Source organism: Trypanosoma equiperdum (assembly GCF_001457755.1).
Source record: "Trypanosoma equiperdum strain OVI genome assembly, contig: ctg_399, whole genome shotgun sequence".
Lineage (NCBI taxonomy): Eukaryota > Euglenozoa > Kinetoplastea > Trypanosomatida > Trypanosomatidae > Trypanosoma > Trypanosoma equiperdum.
The window spans coordinates 9,838-25,830 of NW_027124308.1; the positions used below are offsets into that span (position 1 = coordinate 9,838).

Consider the following 15,993-nt stretch of genomic DNA (forward strand, 5'->3'; position numbering starts at 1 on the left):
GCACTTATGGGTTCTGCGATCCCCTTCCCTTTTCAGTTTCATCAGCAGGAAACTAAAAGACTATGCCTAAACCTATGGATGATGAACCGGAAACAGGCAGCTGGAACAGAGACAAGCAAAAGGGGAATAACAAGAAGCAAATCCAGGAAAGTTTTCGGTGCTCTACACACCTCGTAGGAGCATCCGCTCACGTTACTTCTACCCCTCTTTTTGCATACCCCACCAGGTCTCCGCCACCCCCACGCCGGGAGCCTACTGATTACGCACGATAGCTTTGATGTCGTTGAAAATATCCTCATTCCTCAGAGTGTACTTTAGGTTTTCTCTGACGCTGTAACGTATCGGTGGAATTGTGCGACCCGCTGCATATGGATCGAGATTACCCTGGCTCTCCTCAATAGAGACTAAGTTAGCAGGGTCATACACGTCGCTCCCAAAGCAGTAGCGATGAGCGAAGGCTACGAACATCATTTCAATGCAGATTAGTAGGTCTTGCAGTCCTTGTGGTGCTTCCTCTTTGGTCCAGTACCCAAAATTTGGTAGCCAATCCATGGCTGCGAGAAGTTGAATCAGTATCCCTTGCCAGAAGGATAAAAAGATAACCGCCTTAATGCATATAAACTTCAAAAGGGCATCTGTGCCCTCCATGAACTCCTTCAACCCAACGTAGAAGTAAACTAGCGCTGTGAAGGCTGTCGTGATGGAAAAGTTGCAGATCAGGGCAGTCCAAAAATGACCCTTGCTCACGTCGAGTATACCGCCCAATTCGTGCTTTGCTTTTAAGATAATAATAACGATGGCACCCAGTGGCTTCACCACCATAAACTGGAAGATAGCTAATCGACAGTTGCGCACAAACGTGGGTGAAACCTTCATCGGCTCCAGCCAACAAAGAGGGAAGATATGTGGCACGGGTGGCCACTCCTCCAACATAAGGGCCCTGTACAAAGTATCAACGCCTCCCATGAGAGCCAACATGAGCTGGAAAAAGGCGTAGATGGCGTAGCTCTCGTACGCATCCCGGAGGATGTTGAGGTACTCAGCTGCACCAGGAGCTAGAAGGCACACCCACGATATCATAGCGTACAGTGGAACCATAAAAAGGATGCGGACCACCTTCGTTTGGCATTCTGGGTCAGAGAAGCAAGTTAGATGCTCAAGAATTTGGAAAAACGACAGCAAAGTTGCGAATACAGCGCAGTACCCACCAATGAACGATGGCATACCCAATTTTTCGCGCACTACACCTTTAAACGGAATGACTAACAGCAGCAAGATACCGACGACACAGATGAACGTTCCAACCCAGTAGTACATCTTTCGCCGCCCCTGACGAGCGACATGTATGGCCATCTGCAGAGAAAATGAGATTCCGGACTTCTTCCACACTCAGTTGAGGGCGGGGCGGTCGAGACGGAAACAACCCCCCACGCGAGCAGCGTTATGAAAGGTAACAATAGTACTATGTAAAACCAATATATTGTCACCAAGAATGTTTCAACAAAGCAAAAGAAAAGAAAAAGGGTATGTGGCGAGTACATCTTCCATCATTGCTATGGACGGCCCCTGCCGTACACGCAAAAAGGTGAAACGATACTGATTACACATATTAGCGAAGAAAATTGTATGTTAGTGCAAGAGATACTGGAGATAGGCAAATAATTTCAACGATGAAACCCACCTGTCACACCGACCCGAGAACATATATACACGAATATACGTAATGCTATGTCGGAGAGTACCACACTCTATCCGTGCCTCATCGTGGAATGAGGTCGTAGAGGTTCAACGACAAATGCTGCGAAAGGCTAATCGCTGATGTAACAGGTATGTGACAGTGATAACCCTTTGTGCTGTGGGTTGTTGGAACCATGAGACCCCACGACACCAACGTCTGGTGGTGCTGCACCGCTATTTCTGCGGGCACGAACTCGAGTGGATCCTGGAGGTTCACGCAAATATTCAGCAGGGACCGATAAACTAGCATGAGTCGGGGCAGATGGACGACGTGCGCTAACGAGGAGAGAACGGCTGCCTTGTGCGATGCGGCATTCACCTCCGTAGAATTTGTACGACGCGCCAGCTTTTCGTCACCGAAGACAAGGGCGTGCTTTGACTTTGGGACGGCCCCACAGTAAAAAGCACTTAGGGCCCACAGCATGGCTGAGCATCCAATTCGTCTCAGCACGGCCACTAACGGATCTCCGCGACTCCCCACAAGAGCACCAGAAGGTGCAGTTGCGACCGATGACGAGAGCTCTCGCCATCTTCCCCATACTGTCGAGTAGTGCATCGCATTGAGGCGTCCCACAACAGCATGTGCAACCAGAAACGGTAAAATTTGATGTACACGCTGGAGAAGTTGTCGCATGTCCTGTGTGACGATACTTGCTCGCATGGGAAGATGCGTCATGTAGTACTCAACTGCACCCTTTGTTATGTTGTGAGCCTCTTCTAGCGTGAGGCTCGGGGTATTAGCCTCTGCGTCAGCTCCGGGTGGGGATGCGTTTGTTGCAAAGAGCGTGTTCAACCACGACTGCACAACGCTAGCATCGGGTCTCGCAACGAAGTGGAAGCGAAAACAGTTTGAGAGACGGAGCGGCATCTGCGACACTACCCAAAGACAAACAACGTTTGAGTTGCACGGCTGTTGGGATCCACCGACACACACCGAGAGCCACTGATTAATACCCTCAGCACCCTCCTCCACTTCATCAGCGTCGTCCACGACGAAGTGAAGCTCACTCCCCTCCACTGCATTGTCAAGCCACTGTCGTACCAGCAAGCCAAACTGAAGATGTGAACATTCTGTCCGCCGCCGTTTAGTTTGCGGCAAAAGACGCCACGCCAGCCGCCGCAGGGAGTCACCAGCTAGCGCCCTGCCAGTAACATACTCTAGCAAGAAAGACCGCTTCATATTACGTACGTGATGCTCCCGCGAAGTGAGGTACTGCAGGAGCATAGTCGTTTTGCCGCTACCCGGTGGTCCGAAGATGGAGATGTAACCGGAGCCACACTCCACGTCTGCGTCTAATTCATCCCGCAGGTCCACTCCAACCTCCTTGCGTGGTGTTTGGGCTGCCATACGACGGGGAAACAGAACGCTCGTACGTAATTGCTACAGTTGAAGAGGGGGAGGGGAGGGGCACAGTGCTCTACCTTGGTGATGCCCAACCACTGAAGTGCACAGGGGAGGGGGAACAGCGCTATTGTGAATGAGAACAGAAAATGTCAAACACGAAGGGTAGGGAAAACATTCGTGCTAAAACACATAGTAAAGCCACATATTATGCGCGTACGCACGTCGAAAACTATCGTGACTTCCACGTTCCTTACCAAACACCAACCACGAACCACAAGCCTCCCATTTCCGCCTGAGTTCGTCACGGCATGTCACGGTACGCCTGCTGGTAGTTCCACCTGTTCGTTTTGAAGTGTCTTCGCTTACTAAAACGATTCCTAGCGTCGTGGGACGCCTGTAGTGACGGATGAAACCGCTTGTCCCGCATGAAGCGGTGGCGAAACTTGTGCCCGCAGTACCAGTGAGCGATAAGCCAGGCTTGGGTCAGAGAAAACATACGACGCTCTGTCCTTTGCTCCAACCGTATCGAGTAGGTGAAGAGGAGCCCGGCGGATTTTGTACTACGAACGAGATAACAGATTTTTCTAATTACCAAAACAAGGCCCCAACCATCACTGATAAGGTGTGCGTACATCAAAGATTATCAATACGGCACAGAAGAAAAAGGCAAGAACAAGGGAAAAAAGCAAGCGTTTACTTGAACCTCACGTCAGGTTCAACAGATGTTGCATACCCACTTTCGACTACAAAAAGGGGTAGATCAAACAGGTGATGGGTATTAGTTCTATTCATGAGTGCTATATTAGCTTGTCCCCGGTGATAGGGGGGGGGATGCGAAACCTAAATGGTAGCGAAGGAGCCGCCGCGCATCTATTTAACAACAAGGAGAAGAGAAAAACGGCCACTTACGTAACTGATAGTCAGTTTCGCTTGAGAAGTTGCATCACTCCTGATGCGAATGCCTCCAGATGGAGAATGGGTTTGGTGCCAAGCTTCATGTTGTGATCGTACTTCGCCGCAAGAGAAACAACAGCCGGTCGCATTGCCGGCTTAACAGAATTAAGCAAGGCTTCCAAGACGCCTCGCATAATTACCTCACCTGAGATGCACTGCCCGAGCAGATCGTAAAACTTTCCACGAATTTCAAACAGCTTCTTTGGTGTCTGTTCCGTGAGAATGTCGTTGGCAATTTCCTCAAGAAAGACCTGCCAATCAGCCTGCGGAATGTTGGCTCCACTGCCTGAAAAATCAACTTTTGTCATGGCTGCTGCCTCCAGCATCAGTTGCGCACGTCGTAAGTTTCCTTCGGACTGGTTGCTAAGGGCAGCCAAAAATGCGGGTGATGGGGGCATCCGGCCCTCCTTTTCACACACAGTTCGAATGACTTTGGTTATGTTTTCCTGTGAATGGGAAGGAACACGGACAGCAAGGCAACGAGAGCGAAGGGGTGCGATAAGACGTGAGGTTGAGTTGCAGATCAGCACCAATCTGCACGTCGCCATGTACTTTTCCATTGTCCGCCGGAGGGCATGCTGGGCTGCCCGTCCCATTTTATCCACCTCGTTGAGCACCACAACTTTGTACTTCGCAGCGCCTGGTGTGCCAGACTGCAGGGGAACGGTCTGCGCAATCTCGCGTATCATTTGCATCACGACTACGCGATCGTGATTCCCTGCATCGGAAGGGTTGATGTCAATGTGGTGTGGGGAACTCAGTGTCGCTATATCAACGACTTTGCTATCTGTCACTTGCACAGACTTGTGTTCCAGACGTAGCGAGTAAACGGATGGACCGTACACCTGCTGCAACACTGCCATGGCGCGCGTCTTCTTGCCGGTTCCAGAGGGTCCGTACAATAACAGGTGTGGGAGGTCTTGCGACTCGGCCAAACGCTTAAGTACTTCGGTAAGCTCCGGATACAAATCTACGTCATCAAGAGTCCTCGGGCGGTACTTGTCGACCCACAGCATAATTGCTATTATATGAAAAAAGGTTTACAAGGCACAATAGAGGAGGATCGGGAATACAAATGAGAAGCAAACAGTTAGCACAGTCAGGGAAAAATAAGTACAGAAGGGAATGGCGCGTGACATGATGGCCCGAATCGCGTTTTTTGTGCTCTCTCGTGAATTCCCCACCACCGATGAAACTATCCCTTTTCGGTTCCCCGACACACTAGTTCTTATAGGGCTCTTACGACAGCGCAACTCAAACTGCTCGAACCCGTGGCCGTAGCGCAGCCAGCAACAGAGTCGGTTGCCGTGGTGACGCGCAACCGCTGCATGCGAACTTGCCCTTCGGCGGTTACAAATGAGCTCACACATTCACTACGGAGGAAAATTAACTGTCTTCGTGCCACCAGTAGAGAAGCCAAAAGTTTTCAATACGTATTTACGTATATTATCCCTGTTTTGACAAAATGGGCACACACCCCGTCACGGTTCCGCAGCGGGGGCACTTCTGCTCTTCCACACCATTGGGTGCTGCTTTACATGGGAGCACCGAGATGGCTTGTCGGAGTGTCATTCGCAGCGGCCAACGACGCGCGGTGACTAAGTGATCTCCAAATCGAAGCGCGCTCGATTACCACTAACAACGACAACAATAATAATGTGATACCATTCCCATTCACATGAAGTACACTGTTTCCTCTGTCGTGCCTCTCTTCAAAAATCAGCACGAACATATTTTTAATCACATGCGCTATAGGTGCATAGTTCGCGCACGGCTTAACGGCTACAAACGCAAAGAGTCGCACACACTACACAAACCCACATAGAAATATTCCTGTTTCGGTAGCAGTTCCTTTTTTCCACCTTTAAACTCCGCCTACATAAAAGCAAGAGATGAGGAGTTGAAGAACACAAGCTCCCCCCTCTGGAAGGTGTAAAGGGGGGGATGTGGAGGAACAGATCCAAAATATGCTTCAGATAGAAAATCAGACAGTAATGTTACATTCATTTTTTTTTGTGTGTTTACGCACTCACCCTTTCCAGCGTCATCCTGTGGTGTTCAAATCATTACAAATGCAACCCACAACTACATCCAATCAATCTACATCGATGGCAAATGTCTTTCGAAGAAACGCCTTGGTGCTGTTAAGCATGCTACGACCCATCACCAATTCGCACACTGAGTCGAAAGACAAAGCCCGTTCACCATGGTACAGAATATCTATGTTTTCCTTTGAGAAGACATCTGGAAGACACATGTTTCGGGGATTTGTTGCAAGCATGTGGGAGACGCAATCTATTTCCCAAGGAGTCAACAAACCGTCCTGCGCGGAGGGGAACACTGCAAACGCTTTCTGCGCCCCTCGCACGGGTTGCCTGTCCGCGCACATCATCGCCAATAACGGCGTAGGGCAAAGTTTGCCATCATCATCGGCGAACGTTAACCACAGTGCTTGCATATACGCCCCTAGCCGGTCATCGCTAAGATCCTTAGCGAAGTAGAAGGGCACTTTTGAAAATGTTTCCTCATCCACTTCCTGCGCACCCAACAACGCTGTCTTTGTTTCGAGGAGCTCCTCGATGGAACATTCCCTTATATAGTAGTTGTTTGGTTCGTCCCGCCTCGTCATGTCGGGCACCGCTTCGCACCAAAGCATCAGGTGAAGAACAAACTCACGCCAGTCAATATAACCGCAACCGTGAGGGTCAAATGACTCAAAGACCTCACGCCTCGTCTTGAGGCGAACACTCCTCGTCTGTGCGCCCGCGTAGTCATCAGGTTGCACAATGTAGAAAAACTCGGCGCTCGCCAATGTGTAGTCAGGTGCCACATTTCGAAAGGTGCGAATCATGCTCATCAGCCTCGTCGCAGAGAGGGTTCGGTGGATCATGGGAACCTCATGTACGCTTGTTACTTCATACGGTGACAGAGGTGTCACCGCGCGCTCGTCCTGTTTCGGACCTCCAGAGAGAACAGAGAACGTTTGCTGTCCCAAGTGCAGGGGAGGGATGGCCCGCTCCGTTTCAATTGCATTGCGAAGAGTATAGATGGCCGTGTTTATAGCGGAAGCAGAGCTAAGCCGACCTTCCTTTGCCTTCGCTAGAAGAGTGTCTCTACAGTTCGCGCAGTACTGCTCTGCCTCGCGCATGAGTCCAACAAAGAACTGTCGAATACGCCCAATCCGCTCCTGCATACTAGCCAGCTCCTCATGAACAAAAGGCATACATTTCGTGAGAATCAGACTGAACCTCCCATCGTCCGCAGCCGCAGCTGCCGCCTTTGCGTTTTCTCGCACTCGCTGTGAGGCCGTTATCGGTCCCTGGAGTTTTTCGACGTAGTTCGTAATGGTGGTAACAAGCTTTCCAATGGCCTCGACAAGCATATCTTCTCCCGTTTTCTCGGCCAAGTCTTCGGGTCGCTGTGGCTTCTTCGATCCTTGGACTTTCTTATCCTTCCCCTTTGCCAACTCCTGGACGCCGTCAACTCCAGCACGCGTCATAACAGCTTCAGACTCTAACTCCTCAAACACACACGGTTCGTTGACGACAGTACTAAAATAGATAAGTACCATGTTCAGTGTGGCCATGAAACGCTCTATTTCTCCCTTCACAGTGGCGATGGCAACGTTACAAACCGTCGTGCTCCACGGTCCCAGGAAGTTCTCCTTCTTTGTAATCAAATCAATCCGCGTGGTGACGTCCCTTCCTGTTGCCTCTGCAACGCTAAACAGCTCGTCTCGCAGTTGGTCTACCAGCAGATGAAGCTCGTTTTTACACACTGCTTGCCCAAGTAGTTGCAAAGGGATGTTGTTGTAATTTTCTACGAAGCGGTCCAACTTCCCCTGCTTTTCATCTGGTTGGTTCCAGAAACGCTCGTACTTCTCCATAGCCACCTTGCGGTAGCCGAGAAGTATACGCACCAGCGATTCTACAGCGGCCCCAGTCCATCCATATATACCATTATAGTACGACGTAAAGATGGCAAGACCCCTAAAGAATAGTTGGGGTGTCTCCTCCGGCATAGTGTAGACGCTCGGCAATGGGGATGTATCCTCCAATTCGTGTGGAATTGGTACACCGCTCTCCGTATATATCTTGATCAACCTTTTCCGCTCCGCCTCACGTCGTTCCCTCATCTCCACAATCGTGTCCTCAATCCACTTCTTCTGCTTCTTAGCCCCCATGGCCGCCTCGTACATTAGCATGTTTTCTTCAAAAATCCTTTGCCTGGAACTAATAACTCTCGCCACGTTGGATACGATACCATCCAACGCCTGTTCGCCGTCAACTTCATACAAATTGCCACCACTACCGTTCTCATGCGTGAGGGAACGCCGCAGTGCATCCCACTTTCGCCTCTGTTCAAGCACAACGCGGTGGAGCAGGGCCGTCGAGGTTCTTGTGCGGTCTAGGTTGACAACGTGCGGCACCCGCTCCGGCGGTGGTGGGCAAAATATCATATGATACTGCTCACCTGTTTCCTTGTCAACGCGTAGTCCTGCAAAGCGGTTAAAAATTTCCTGGGTCCCGCAGTGAATATAGACCATGGCTGAAAATAGTGTATTCGTATCTTCCTCCCGCCCTTCCCAGCGCTCTATTGCCTCTCGCTCTTCGGGTGCCAACTCCGGGTACACGACCTCAGGTAGCACTGGAGGTGGCAAAGTGCTGAGATCTACACCCTTTTTAGATGGTCGCGTTTTGCCTTCGCCTCTCACAACGGGTTGCTCCAACCGCGCTTCACGCTGCACAACAAGTAGCCTCTGCGCTTGATTCTCCTCAGTCGGTGCCCCGTCATCCGTACTGCTTGGTGGCAATGGCGGTGGTGATGGCCAGTTGTTCAAGGCCCCTTTGAAAGGGTGAACAAAGGGAGGGATGATAAGCTGCAATCTCTGGAGCTCTTCTAGACCTGCCACTGCCCCATCAAACAGGATACCACTACACCCTTCCAGCGTGTCTTTCATCTGTAACTGCATCAAATGCACAATAAGCGATGGCTCCACCGGCCTACCATGTAAGAGGCCCCCCTCAATCTCTTCCCCAGCGACTGCCCACGGACTAAGGCGCATTACGGACTCCACGGTTTGCATAACACGCTCATGACTGTGATAAGCTGTCTCATCGTTGTTTTCGTCGTGCTCCTCATAGGCTCTGATATAGGGAACATCATCACTGCTCTCCGTTGCTAAAAGTGTGGGCAGCCCTTCACGCTCGCTGTGATACGCCTCCAATGCTCTGTTTACCAGATCCCTATCAGATATATGCAGAAGCGAGAGCCTAGTTGCGACATGATGTGACACCAAAGACTTTCCACTGAACTTCGGCCCATCTACGAGAAACAACGGTATTTTGCAGATGTCAAAACGGTTGACCGCGGGCTCATTTGACCACATCTTGTTATACAATGTGTGAAGGAGCATGAGGAATGTGCTTGGCACCAGACGAAATGGGTGGTGACCGAAAATCATACCGAAGGTAATGCTGGCGCTTCGTTCTATTGACACCGGCACTCCTGCGATCGACTGAATGAAAGAGTGGAGGGCTGTACATGTGAGGAGGCTTCCAGTAGACCTATTCGTTAGAGAATTTGAATCGAGGAAATCGATGCACTTTTCGGCGCCCATAAGAACCCTTTGCATAGCTTCTTCGACGGACTCCTCCTTCGCTGCTTTATCCTCAGCAATGAGGAGCTCTTCCAACTCTGCGAGGCGCCGTTCATCCTTTTCCACCACTGACACCTGCTCCGAGAGTTCTCGTTTCGTAAACGTTGACAGGCACATGTCAGTCATGTGTTTTTGAAGCCTTTCAGCTTCCTCGCATTCACGCTTTTCCTTTATAACGTGCTCGCTGAGGAGGTCCCACCAACGACCCATATCATCGAGGGAGCGGCGAAAGTTATGTTCTACTAGCGAAATATAGTCGGTGCCACGGTAAAGCACATGCTTCAACTCTTCCTCACTTCGCTTCGCACGTGCTTCGTCTTCTCTAACGATGTAGTCGGCACGCCTCCTTCTTAGTGCATCGCGCCGCTGCAAGTCTTCCGTGCGTGCACAAACCAGACTCATGACAAAGTCCTCCGCATCCAACATATCAGACGCTCTCCACCACTGCCCAAGTCGTTTATACTACGAAAAGGAAAAAAAAAAGACGACACAGAAAGAGAAATACAACATGTATGCGCGTACACATATGCCAGAAACGTGAGAAGTAGGGGAGAAAAGGAGTCAATCAATCAGCCTCTCGACAACATCACTGCATCAGAGAAGATCAACTACCACGTAATGCCAGTTCGCGCAGCCCTTCGATCACACGCATGCGTGTGTGCGGCCACAAAGAGCAGATCAACGGAGGTATAGCTACAGGTTCGTCGTCCATGGTTGCTTCCCCTTCGGTGGTGGCTTTGTGATGTTTATACGAGTAATTGCGTCATTGTAGTCACGATATGATTTGAAGAAATTCAACACGGGATGTCGCAGTTGCCTCCATCGCAGCCGCCCCTGCGACCAGAGTTTCAGGTCAACTTTCAAACGACGACACGAAGGAACAAAAAGGTAGGCGAGAACCACGGGGCTAAGATACCTGCAGCTGTCTGATATGAACGCCCACGCCCAATTCTCACCAGTGAAGATTGCCTCAGCTCTCATAATCCTCTGCTCCACAACATAGTACGCCACACCAGGTGCGCTTGGATCGTCTACAAAGTGGTTTCGTTCCCCATCGGCAACTTGTAGCGCGCGCTGAATCTCCTGGGCATCTGTTACAGCCGTTTCGTGGAGTCGCTTCTGACGGCTATCATACACGCGCTTCTGCACACCATATATCACATGCGAGGCGTAGCGTTCCTCCTTGTAGGGCTTTGGGAGCACGAGAGTCTTCAAGCACCGGTAATAGCCCCACAAATGAAGTGCGGCGACGGGATAACATAAAAATGGGCACAACATATAGTATATGAATGCCCGAACGGGCGGCACCACCATAGCAAAGTCGATATGTCCCAGCCGCTCGCTCGTCCGGCTTGTGGCGAGGAGGGGGCCGCGCCACACATCTGTGAGTAATACCCCCGCCAGTGTAGTTGGCTGCTCGGCTGCCATGCCTGCCGTGAATATACCCAAAAGCACAAAAAGGGTCAGAGAAATGAGAAAAGAGAAGAAGAAACGTGGCAACACAAGATAATATTACAAATGGAGCGTAAAGGTGCCGGGGTGATGGTCTCAAACAAGAAGCTGACAGACGGCCTACCGAACCAGTTGAATAACCCACAATCAGTCTCCACATCCTCCCCTATTCATTTGGTCAGTGACAGCAGTTGCTTTTTTTAATCTTTACTACAACATCAGAGGTGGTTGAAACCACCATAAAGAGATGCGCTATCAGTTTAGACCAAGGAGAGCTGAACACAACACTCACATAAAAACAAAATCGAGAGGTGTAATGATGAGCAAGAAAGCAACATGTGAAGCGCATTCGGTGAGTGAACACGCCCCACCGTCAGTCTGTCCACTGGGCGTTCGTATTTTTTGCAATAAATGTGTAAATATCCGCCGACTCCTGCATAATTTTACTGGTGGGCTTACCAGCACCGTGACCGGCGGCCACTTCAACACGAGCAAGGAAGGGGCCTCCCTCCGTTGGGTTTTCGTGCTGAAGTGCCGCAATGTACTTAAGCGAATGCAGTGGCACCACCCTGTCGTCGTGATCACCTGTTACCACCAAAATTGCAGGGTATTTAACCCCGCTTTTGATGTTATGTAGTGGGCTGTACTTTTGCAACACCTTGAAGTCCTCCTCTTTATCTGGGTCACCAAAATCTGACCTCCAAGCGTGGCCGATAGTGAACTTATGGAATTTGTACATGTCCAGCACACCCACCTGGCATATAACACAACGGAAGAGTTCAGGTGCTTGATTTGCAACCGCCGCCACCAGCAGCCCACCATTTGAGCCCCCCATGATGGCTGTTGTTGCCGGGTTGCCGTAGCCATTTCCGTGGAGGAACTTCGCCGCTTCAATGAAGTCCGTGAAACAGTTTTGTTTACTTGTCAGACGACCAGCGTTATGCCAAGCCTCTCCGTATTCACCGCCCCCTCGAATGTTCGGCACCGCGAGAACCCCGCGGAGGTGCTGTAGAAACACCACACGGGATGAGCTGAACGACGGTGTGAGGGATATGTTGAAGCCTCCATAGCCGTAGAGAAGCACCGGAGACTCCGACGTCACTATCCCCTTCCGGTGAATAATGAACATTGGAATTCGGGTACCGTCAGCTGAGTTATAGAACTTCTGTTCCGTGATAAAGTCATCAGCAGAGAGGCCCTCGATATTGTCATCCTTGAAAACGCGAAGTGATCCCTCGGGATCGTTGATGTCCAACACGAACGATCGCCCCGGGAGGAGGAAAGATGTAACCTTGAAGGACACGAGGTCCACCTTGCGGTCCGCAAAGAGGGAAGATATCGCTCCGATAGGTATGGTTATTTTCTTTAACTCTGGTTTGTCCAAGCAGCAGTAATAAAGAGTACTCTTGACATCTTCAAGGTAGACGAGAATCAGAGTGTTCTTCACGAGTGCGGCGTGGTCGAGGACGGCCTCCCTCTCCCCCACAACAATCTGCTCCTTCCCAGTGGCGATGTCAACGGAGATGATCTTCTTTCGCGGCGCGTCGCGCGTTGTCACGAAGTAAAAGGTGGTGCCATCATTCCCCAAGTATTCAAACGAACCGACAAATTCGTTAAACAACTTATTGTATGTTAATGTAGAAGGGGAAAGCTTCTCAGCTCCATCGATAGGTAACTTGGTGATCCATATCAAGTTCTTTGGCTCACAACCATCGGTAATAGAAACAACAAGGTACGAGTGACAGTTAGATACCTCAGCAGAAACCCCCCAGTGGGGATGCTCTGGTAGAGAGAGTACGACCACATCCTCATCCTGCTTCGTACCGAGGCGGTGGAAGCAAACAAAAGGATCCTTCGCCGCGTCTGTTTCAGCGCCTTTATCCACATCCCCCTTAAGAGCTGGGAAGCGCGTGTAGAAGAATCCAGTGTTGTGTAACCATGAGATACCTGTGAACTTGGCCCACTCAATAACATCCTCAGTGTCCTCAGCCGTGTCTGCCCGCCGCACGTGAATGTGTTGCCAATCGCTTCCCTTGTCACTGGCACTGTATGCGAACAGGGATTCGTCCTCACTCCATGCCGTGGCCTTCAAGGCCGTTGTGCCATCATTGCTCAGGATATTGGGATCAAGGAAGGTTGTGGGGTTGGAGTCTGTTAGACTCGTGGCACGCTTCAAAACACTTTGGTTCTGTAGACCAGTATTGTGATAAAAGTAATAACGACCGTTCCGAAAACTGGGGTTGGACGTTCGGGGGAAGTCGAACGTTTGGGAAATGCGGTTATACAACTTATTCCCAAGTGCTTCGGTGGACCTCATGTATTCACCGAAGAGATCGTTTTGGGCTTTCACGAATGATTTCGTTTCGTTGTTTTCAGGATCTTCAAGGTAGTCATACGGTTCTGGTACCGTCACATTATGCAACACGTAGCTCGCTGCCGAGCGTCTTGCAGTGGGGTAAGCGAGGCGCATTTGTGTTTGGGGGTGTCTTTCTTCGTTTCTTATTCCTCTCCTTCAGATATGAGGCTTTTTTTTTCTTCTTTTGATCTTCTTCCGTTGCAAAAGCAAATAACTGAGAGGATGAAATGTATGCGAAGGCCCTCAAAAAGAACTTCTACTTGTCCTTTTCACAGGAGAGTTCAAGAAGATTAAAATAAAAAGGGCACAAACTAAAGAAACACATATTACTTAGTGACTGGTTCCAAATGGCAACGTCCGGGTGGCTTATACTGCTCCACCAAATAACGTTGTTTAGATGAAGAGGGCTTCACAAAGCAAATCATCCACATCAAATAGCCCACTACCGCATGTCATCCTCTGTTACCATAGCTGGTGGACATGTACACAAATATGCTCTTTCACCGAGACCCCCACCGTCTGCAGTGTACTTTTCATGCCGCGGCTACACTCAGATGCTACAACCTACATCCCTTCCGACTTTAAACAGACTCGCATCGAGGAAAGTGTGTTAATGGAACTACTCATCATATAGCCTCGGAAAGGGGGTGAAAATTCGGCACAACATAGTGTGGAGCTGGTGTCCCTCTTGAGTCTGAGCCGAATCATTTGCCTGCACTTCATATTTTCACGTGACACATAATTACACCCTTCGTTCGCATAGAAGATCAACGACATCTCCACAACCGATGAGAAATGCCCACCTAATGATGCACCTTAGGTGTGGCAAACATTACGCCTACAAGTAGCAGTTTCGCTACATTCACTCAAACATTATATGGAATGTGTGTGAGTGCTTTCCTCCCCTTTTTTGTAAACAACTTTGAAGATGCAACACGAAAGAAAAAAAATAAAGAAAAAGAAAGAGAAGTTATTACCACGAACGAAACCCCCTAGTTTTTCTCAAGTGTCACAAAGCAGTGGGCAATGCCGATGACGAAGATGGCGATAGGAATGCTTTACCAATCCCACGTTGGATGAGGGCCGCTGCCGTGCTGAAACCACTGTGATCTGACACGGAAGTTTACATTAACAACGAAGTGGCGTTGTGTCGTTAAGGTGGTTGTTCCTCACCACCATGGGGTAAGGGTCTTTCATCCTTTCTCCCTTCCTCCCCACTGCGTCTCCCATTCCTTTTTCATGCACAAGTAAAAGGGAGGATGAGAAACCAACCCCTCAGATCGGAGTTTCTTCCTACTTTTATTTCGGCTTCTACTTCCCTATCACCCTCATTCTTTCTTCCCCGCCACGTACACACACCGCGCTGATTCACGAGGCTAAACGTTTCGCTTCACCAGCCGTACAAGATAGGGGGCAATAACTTCTGCCCCTCCTTCGGATAATGGCCGCCTCCTTCTCGGCGTCTGCAAATCTTCCCAAGCGTATACCACCGCTTCAACCTTTCATTTCACTTACACTGCTCTCGCCTTCTCCCCCAACATGCGTCGGCAACTGACAGTGTTCCCAATCTTTCTTTCCCTATCATTCCCTCAATATCGACCATCAAACGCCATATTTCGCCTCCTCCATATCATACTGGGAAAGACCGTCGAGGTACTTGCGCAGGACCTCCGTCTCGATATTATCATCCCAAACCGTTTTCTGTGGCTTAGGAGCGGGAAGATTCGTGTAATCCACCTCATCTGCCCGACCCGCCTGCTTCTGTTGACCCTCAGCCTTGTTCACGTACTGACCCGCAAGTTCTACCGCGAATCCCTTGACAATCGTGCGGTCGACGACCGTTTTCAAAACGAGAGTGTAATCAGCGAGCTCCTTCAACCCCTTATGCAGCTCCTCCGCGACTCGGCGGGCTTCCTCCACGTTCTTTTCACCGCCAGGGGCGACAAAGATTTTCGCCACGGCCTTTTTCTGCTTTGCGTTAACAAATGTCTCATAGACCTCCGCCACCTCTTGGATGAGTTCCAGCATACCGTTGTTCTGCATCCACACAAGTGTGAAAAAGGTGGGCTCTGAGAGTTGCTTGAACTCGGGTATCTTTTCAACAACTGCCGTGCGCTCCCAGAAGATAGGAAGCTTGGAGGCCGCAGCTGCTATCTTCTGGAAATCGCTTAAGATGTTGTCAAAGTTTCCCTTCTCTTCTGCCGCCTTGTACAGGAACTTGGCAAAGAGCACACTATCACTGGGAACAATGTTTAACGGATACTTCGAGTTCTCAAAGTCACTTGCGTAAAGTTTCTTCAATCCCTCAGGCGGTGTGTAGAAGCGGGCCGCCACAACTGCCCTTGCACTTGAAGAAAGTCGGCGGAACATAACTATGAACCTTTACTTCTTCTCACAACCACAGGGAGGATTAAAACAAAAAAAGGCTCGCGATTTACAGTGAAGGTGTACGAGTGAGAGGGAAGTAGCGGAGTTTGTGGGGGGGGGGGG

The 15,993-nt window shown here is 50.0% G+C and overlaps 7 protein-coding genes across 7 annotated transcripts; all 7 read right to left on the reverse strand.

The window, feature by feature from the left end:
• Positions 1-252: 252 nt before the first annotated feature.
• Positions 253-1,353, reverse strand: TEOVI_000165000 (Organic solute transporter Ostalpha, putative; the record flags this gene model as incomplete). Its single annotated transcript, XM_067224854.1, has 1 exon — positions 253-1,353. The coding sequence occupies one exon, from the start codon at positions 1,351-1,353 to the stop codon at positions 253-255; it is 1,101 nt and encodes a 366-aa protein (XP_067080955.1).
• Positions 1,354-1,759: 406 nt separating this feature from the next.
• TEOVI_000165100 (uncharacterized protein) lies at positions 1,760-3,085 on the reverse strand (the record flags this gene model as incomplete). The annotated part of the gene is made up of 1 exon (XM_067224855.1): positions 1,760-3,085. One exon carries the CDS (start codon positions 3,083-3,085, stop codon positions 1,760-1,762), a length of 1,326 nt encoding a protein of 441 aa, XP_067080956.1.
• A 917-nt stretch (positions 3,086-4,002) lies between these two features.
• On the reverse strand, positions 4,003-5,052 carry TEOVI_000165200 (ATPase, putative; the record flags this gene model as incomplete). Its single annotated transcript, XM_067224856.1, has 1 exon — positions 4,003-5,052. The coding sequence occupies one exon, from the start codon at positions 5,050-5,052 to the stop codon at positions 4,003-4,005; it is 1,050 nt and encodes a 349-aa protein (XP_067080957.1).
• Positions 5,053-6,131: 1,079 nt separating this feature from the next.
• On the reverse strand, positions 6,132-10,121 carry TEOVI_000165300 (uncharacterized protein; the record flags this gene model as incomplete). The annotated part of the gene is made up of 1 exon (XM_067224857.1): positions 6,132-10,121. One exon carries the CDS (start codon positions 10,119-10,121, stop codon positions 6,132-6,134), a length of 3,990 nt encoding a protein of 1,329 aa, XP_067080958.1.
• Positions 10,122-10,388: 267 nt separating this feature from the next.
• On the reverse strand, positions 10,389-11,123 carry TEOVI_000165400 (uncharacterized protein; the record flags this gene model as incomplete). The annotated part of the gene is made up of 1 exon (XM_067224858.1): positions 10,389-11,123. The coding sequence occupies one exon, from the start codon at positions 11,121-11,123 to the stop codon at positions 10,389-10,391; it is 735 nt and encodes a 244-aa protein (XP_067080959.1).
• A 397-nt stretch (positions 11,124-11,520) lies between these two features.
• On the reverse strand, positions 11,521-13,617 carry TEOVI_000165500 (serine peptidase clan SC, family S9A, putative; the record flags this gene model as incomplete). Its single annotated transcript, XM_067224859.1, has 1 exon — positions 11,521-13,617. The coding sequence occupies one exon, from the start codon at positions 13,615-13,617 to the stop codon at positions 11,521-11,523; it is 2,097 nt and encodes a 698-aa protein (XP_067080960.1).
• Positions 13,618-15,105: 1,488 nt separating this feature from the next.
• Positions 15,106-15,873, reverse strand: TEOVI_000165600 (ATP synthase delta (OSCP) subunit, putative; the record flags this gene model as incomplete). Its single annotated transcript, XM_067224860.1, has 1 exon — positions 15,106-15,873. The coding sequence occupies one exon, from the start codon at positions 15,871-15,873 to the stop codon at positions 15,106-15,108; it is 768 nt and encodes a 255-aa protein (XP_067080961.1).
• Between the last annotated feature and the right edge of the window lie 120 nt (positions 15,874-15,993).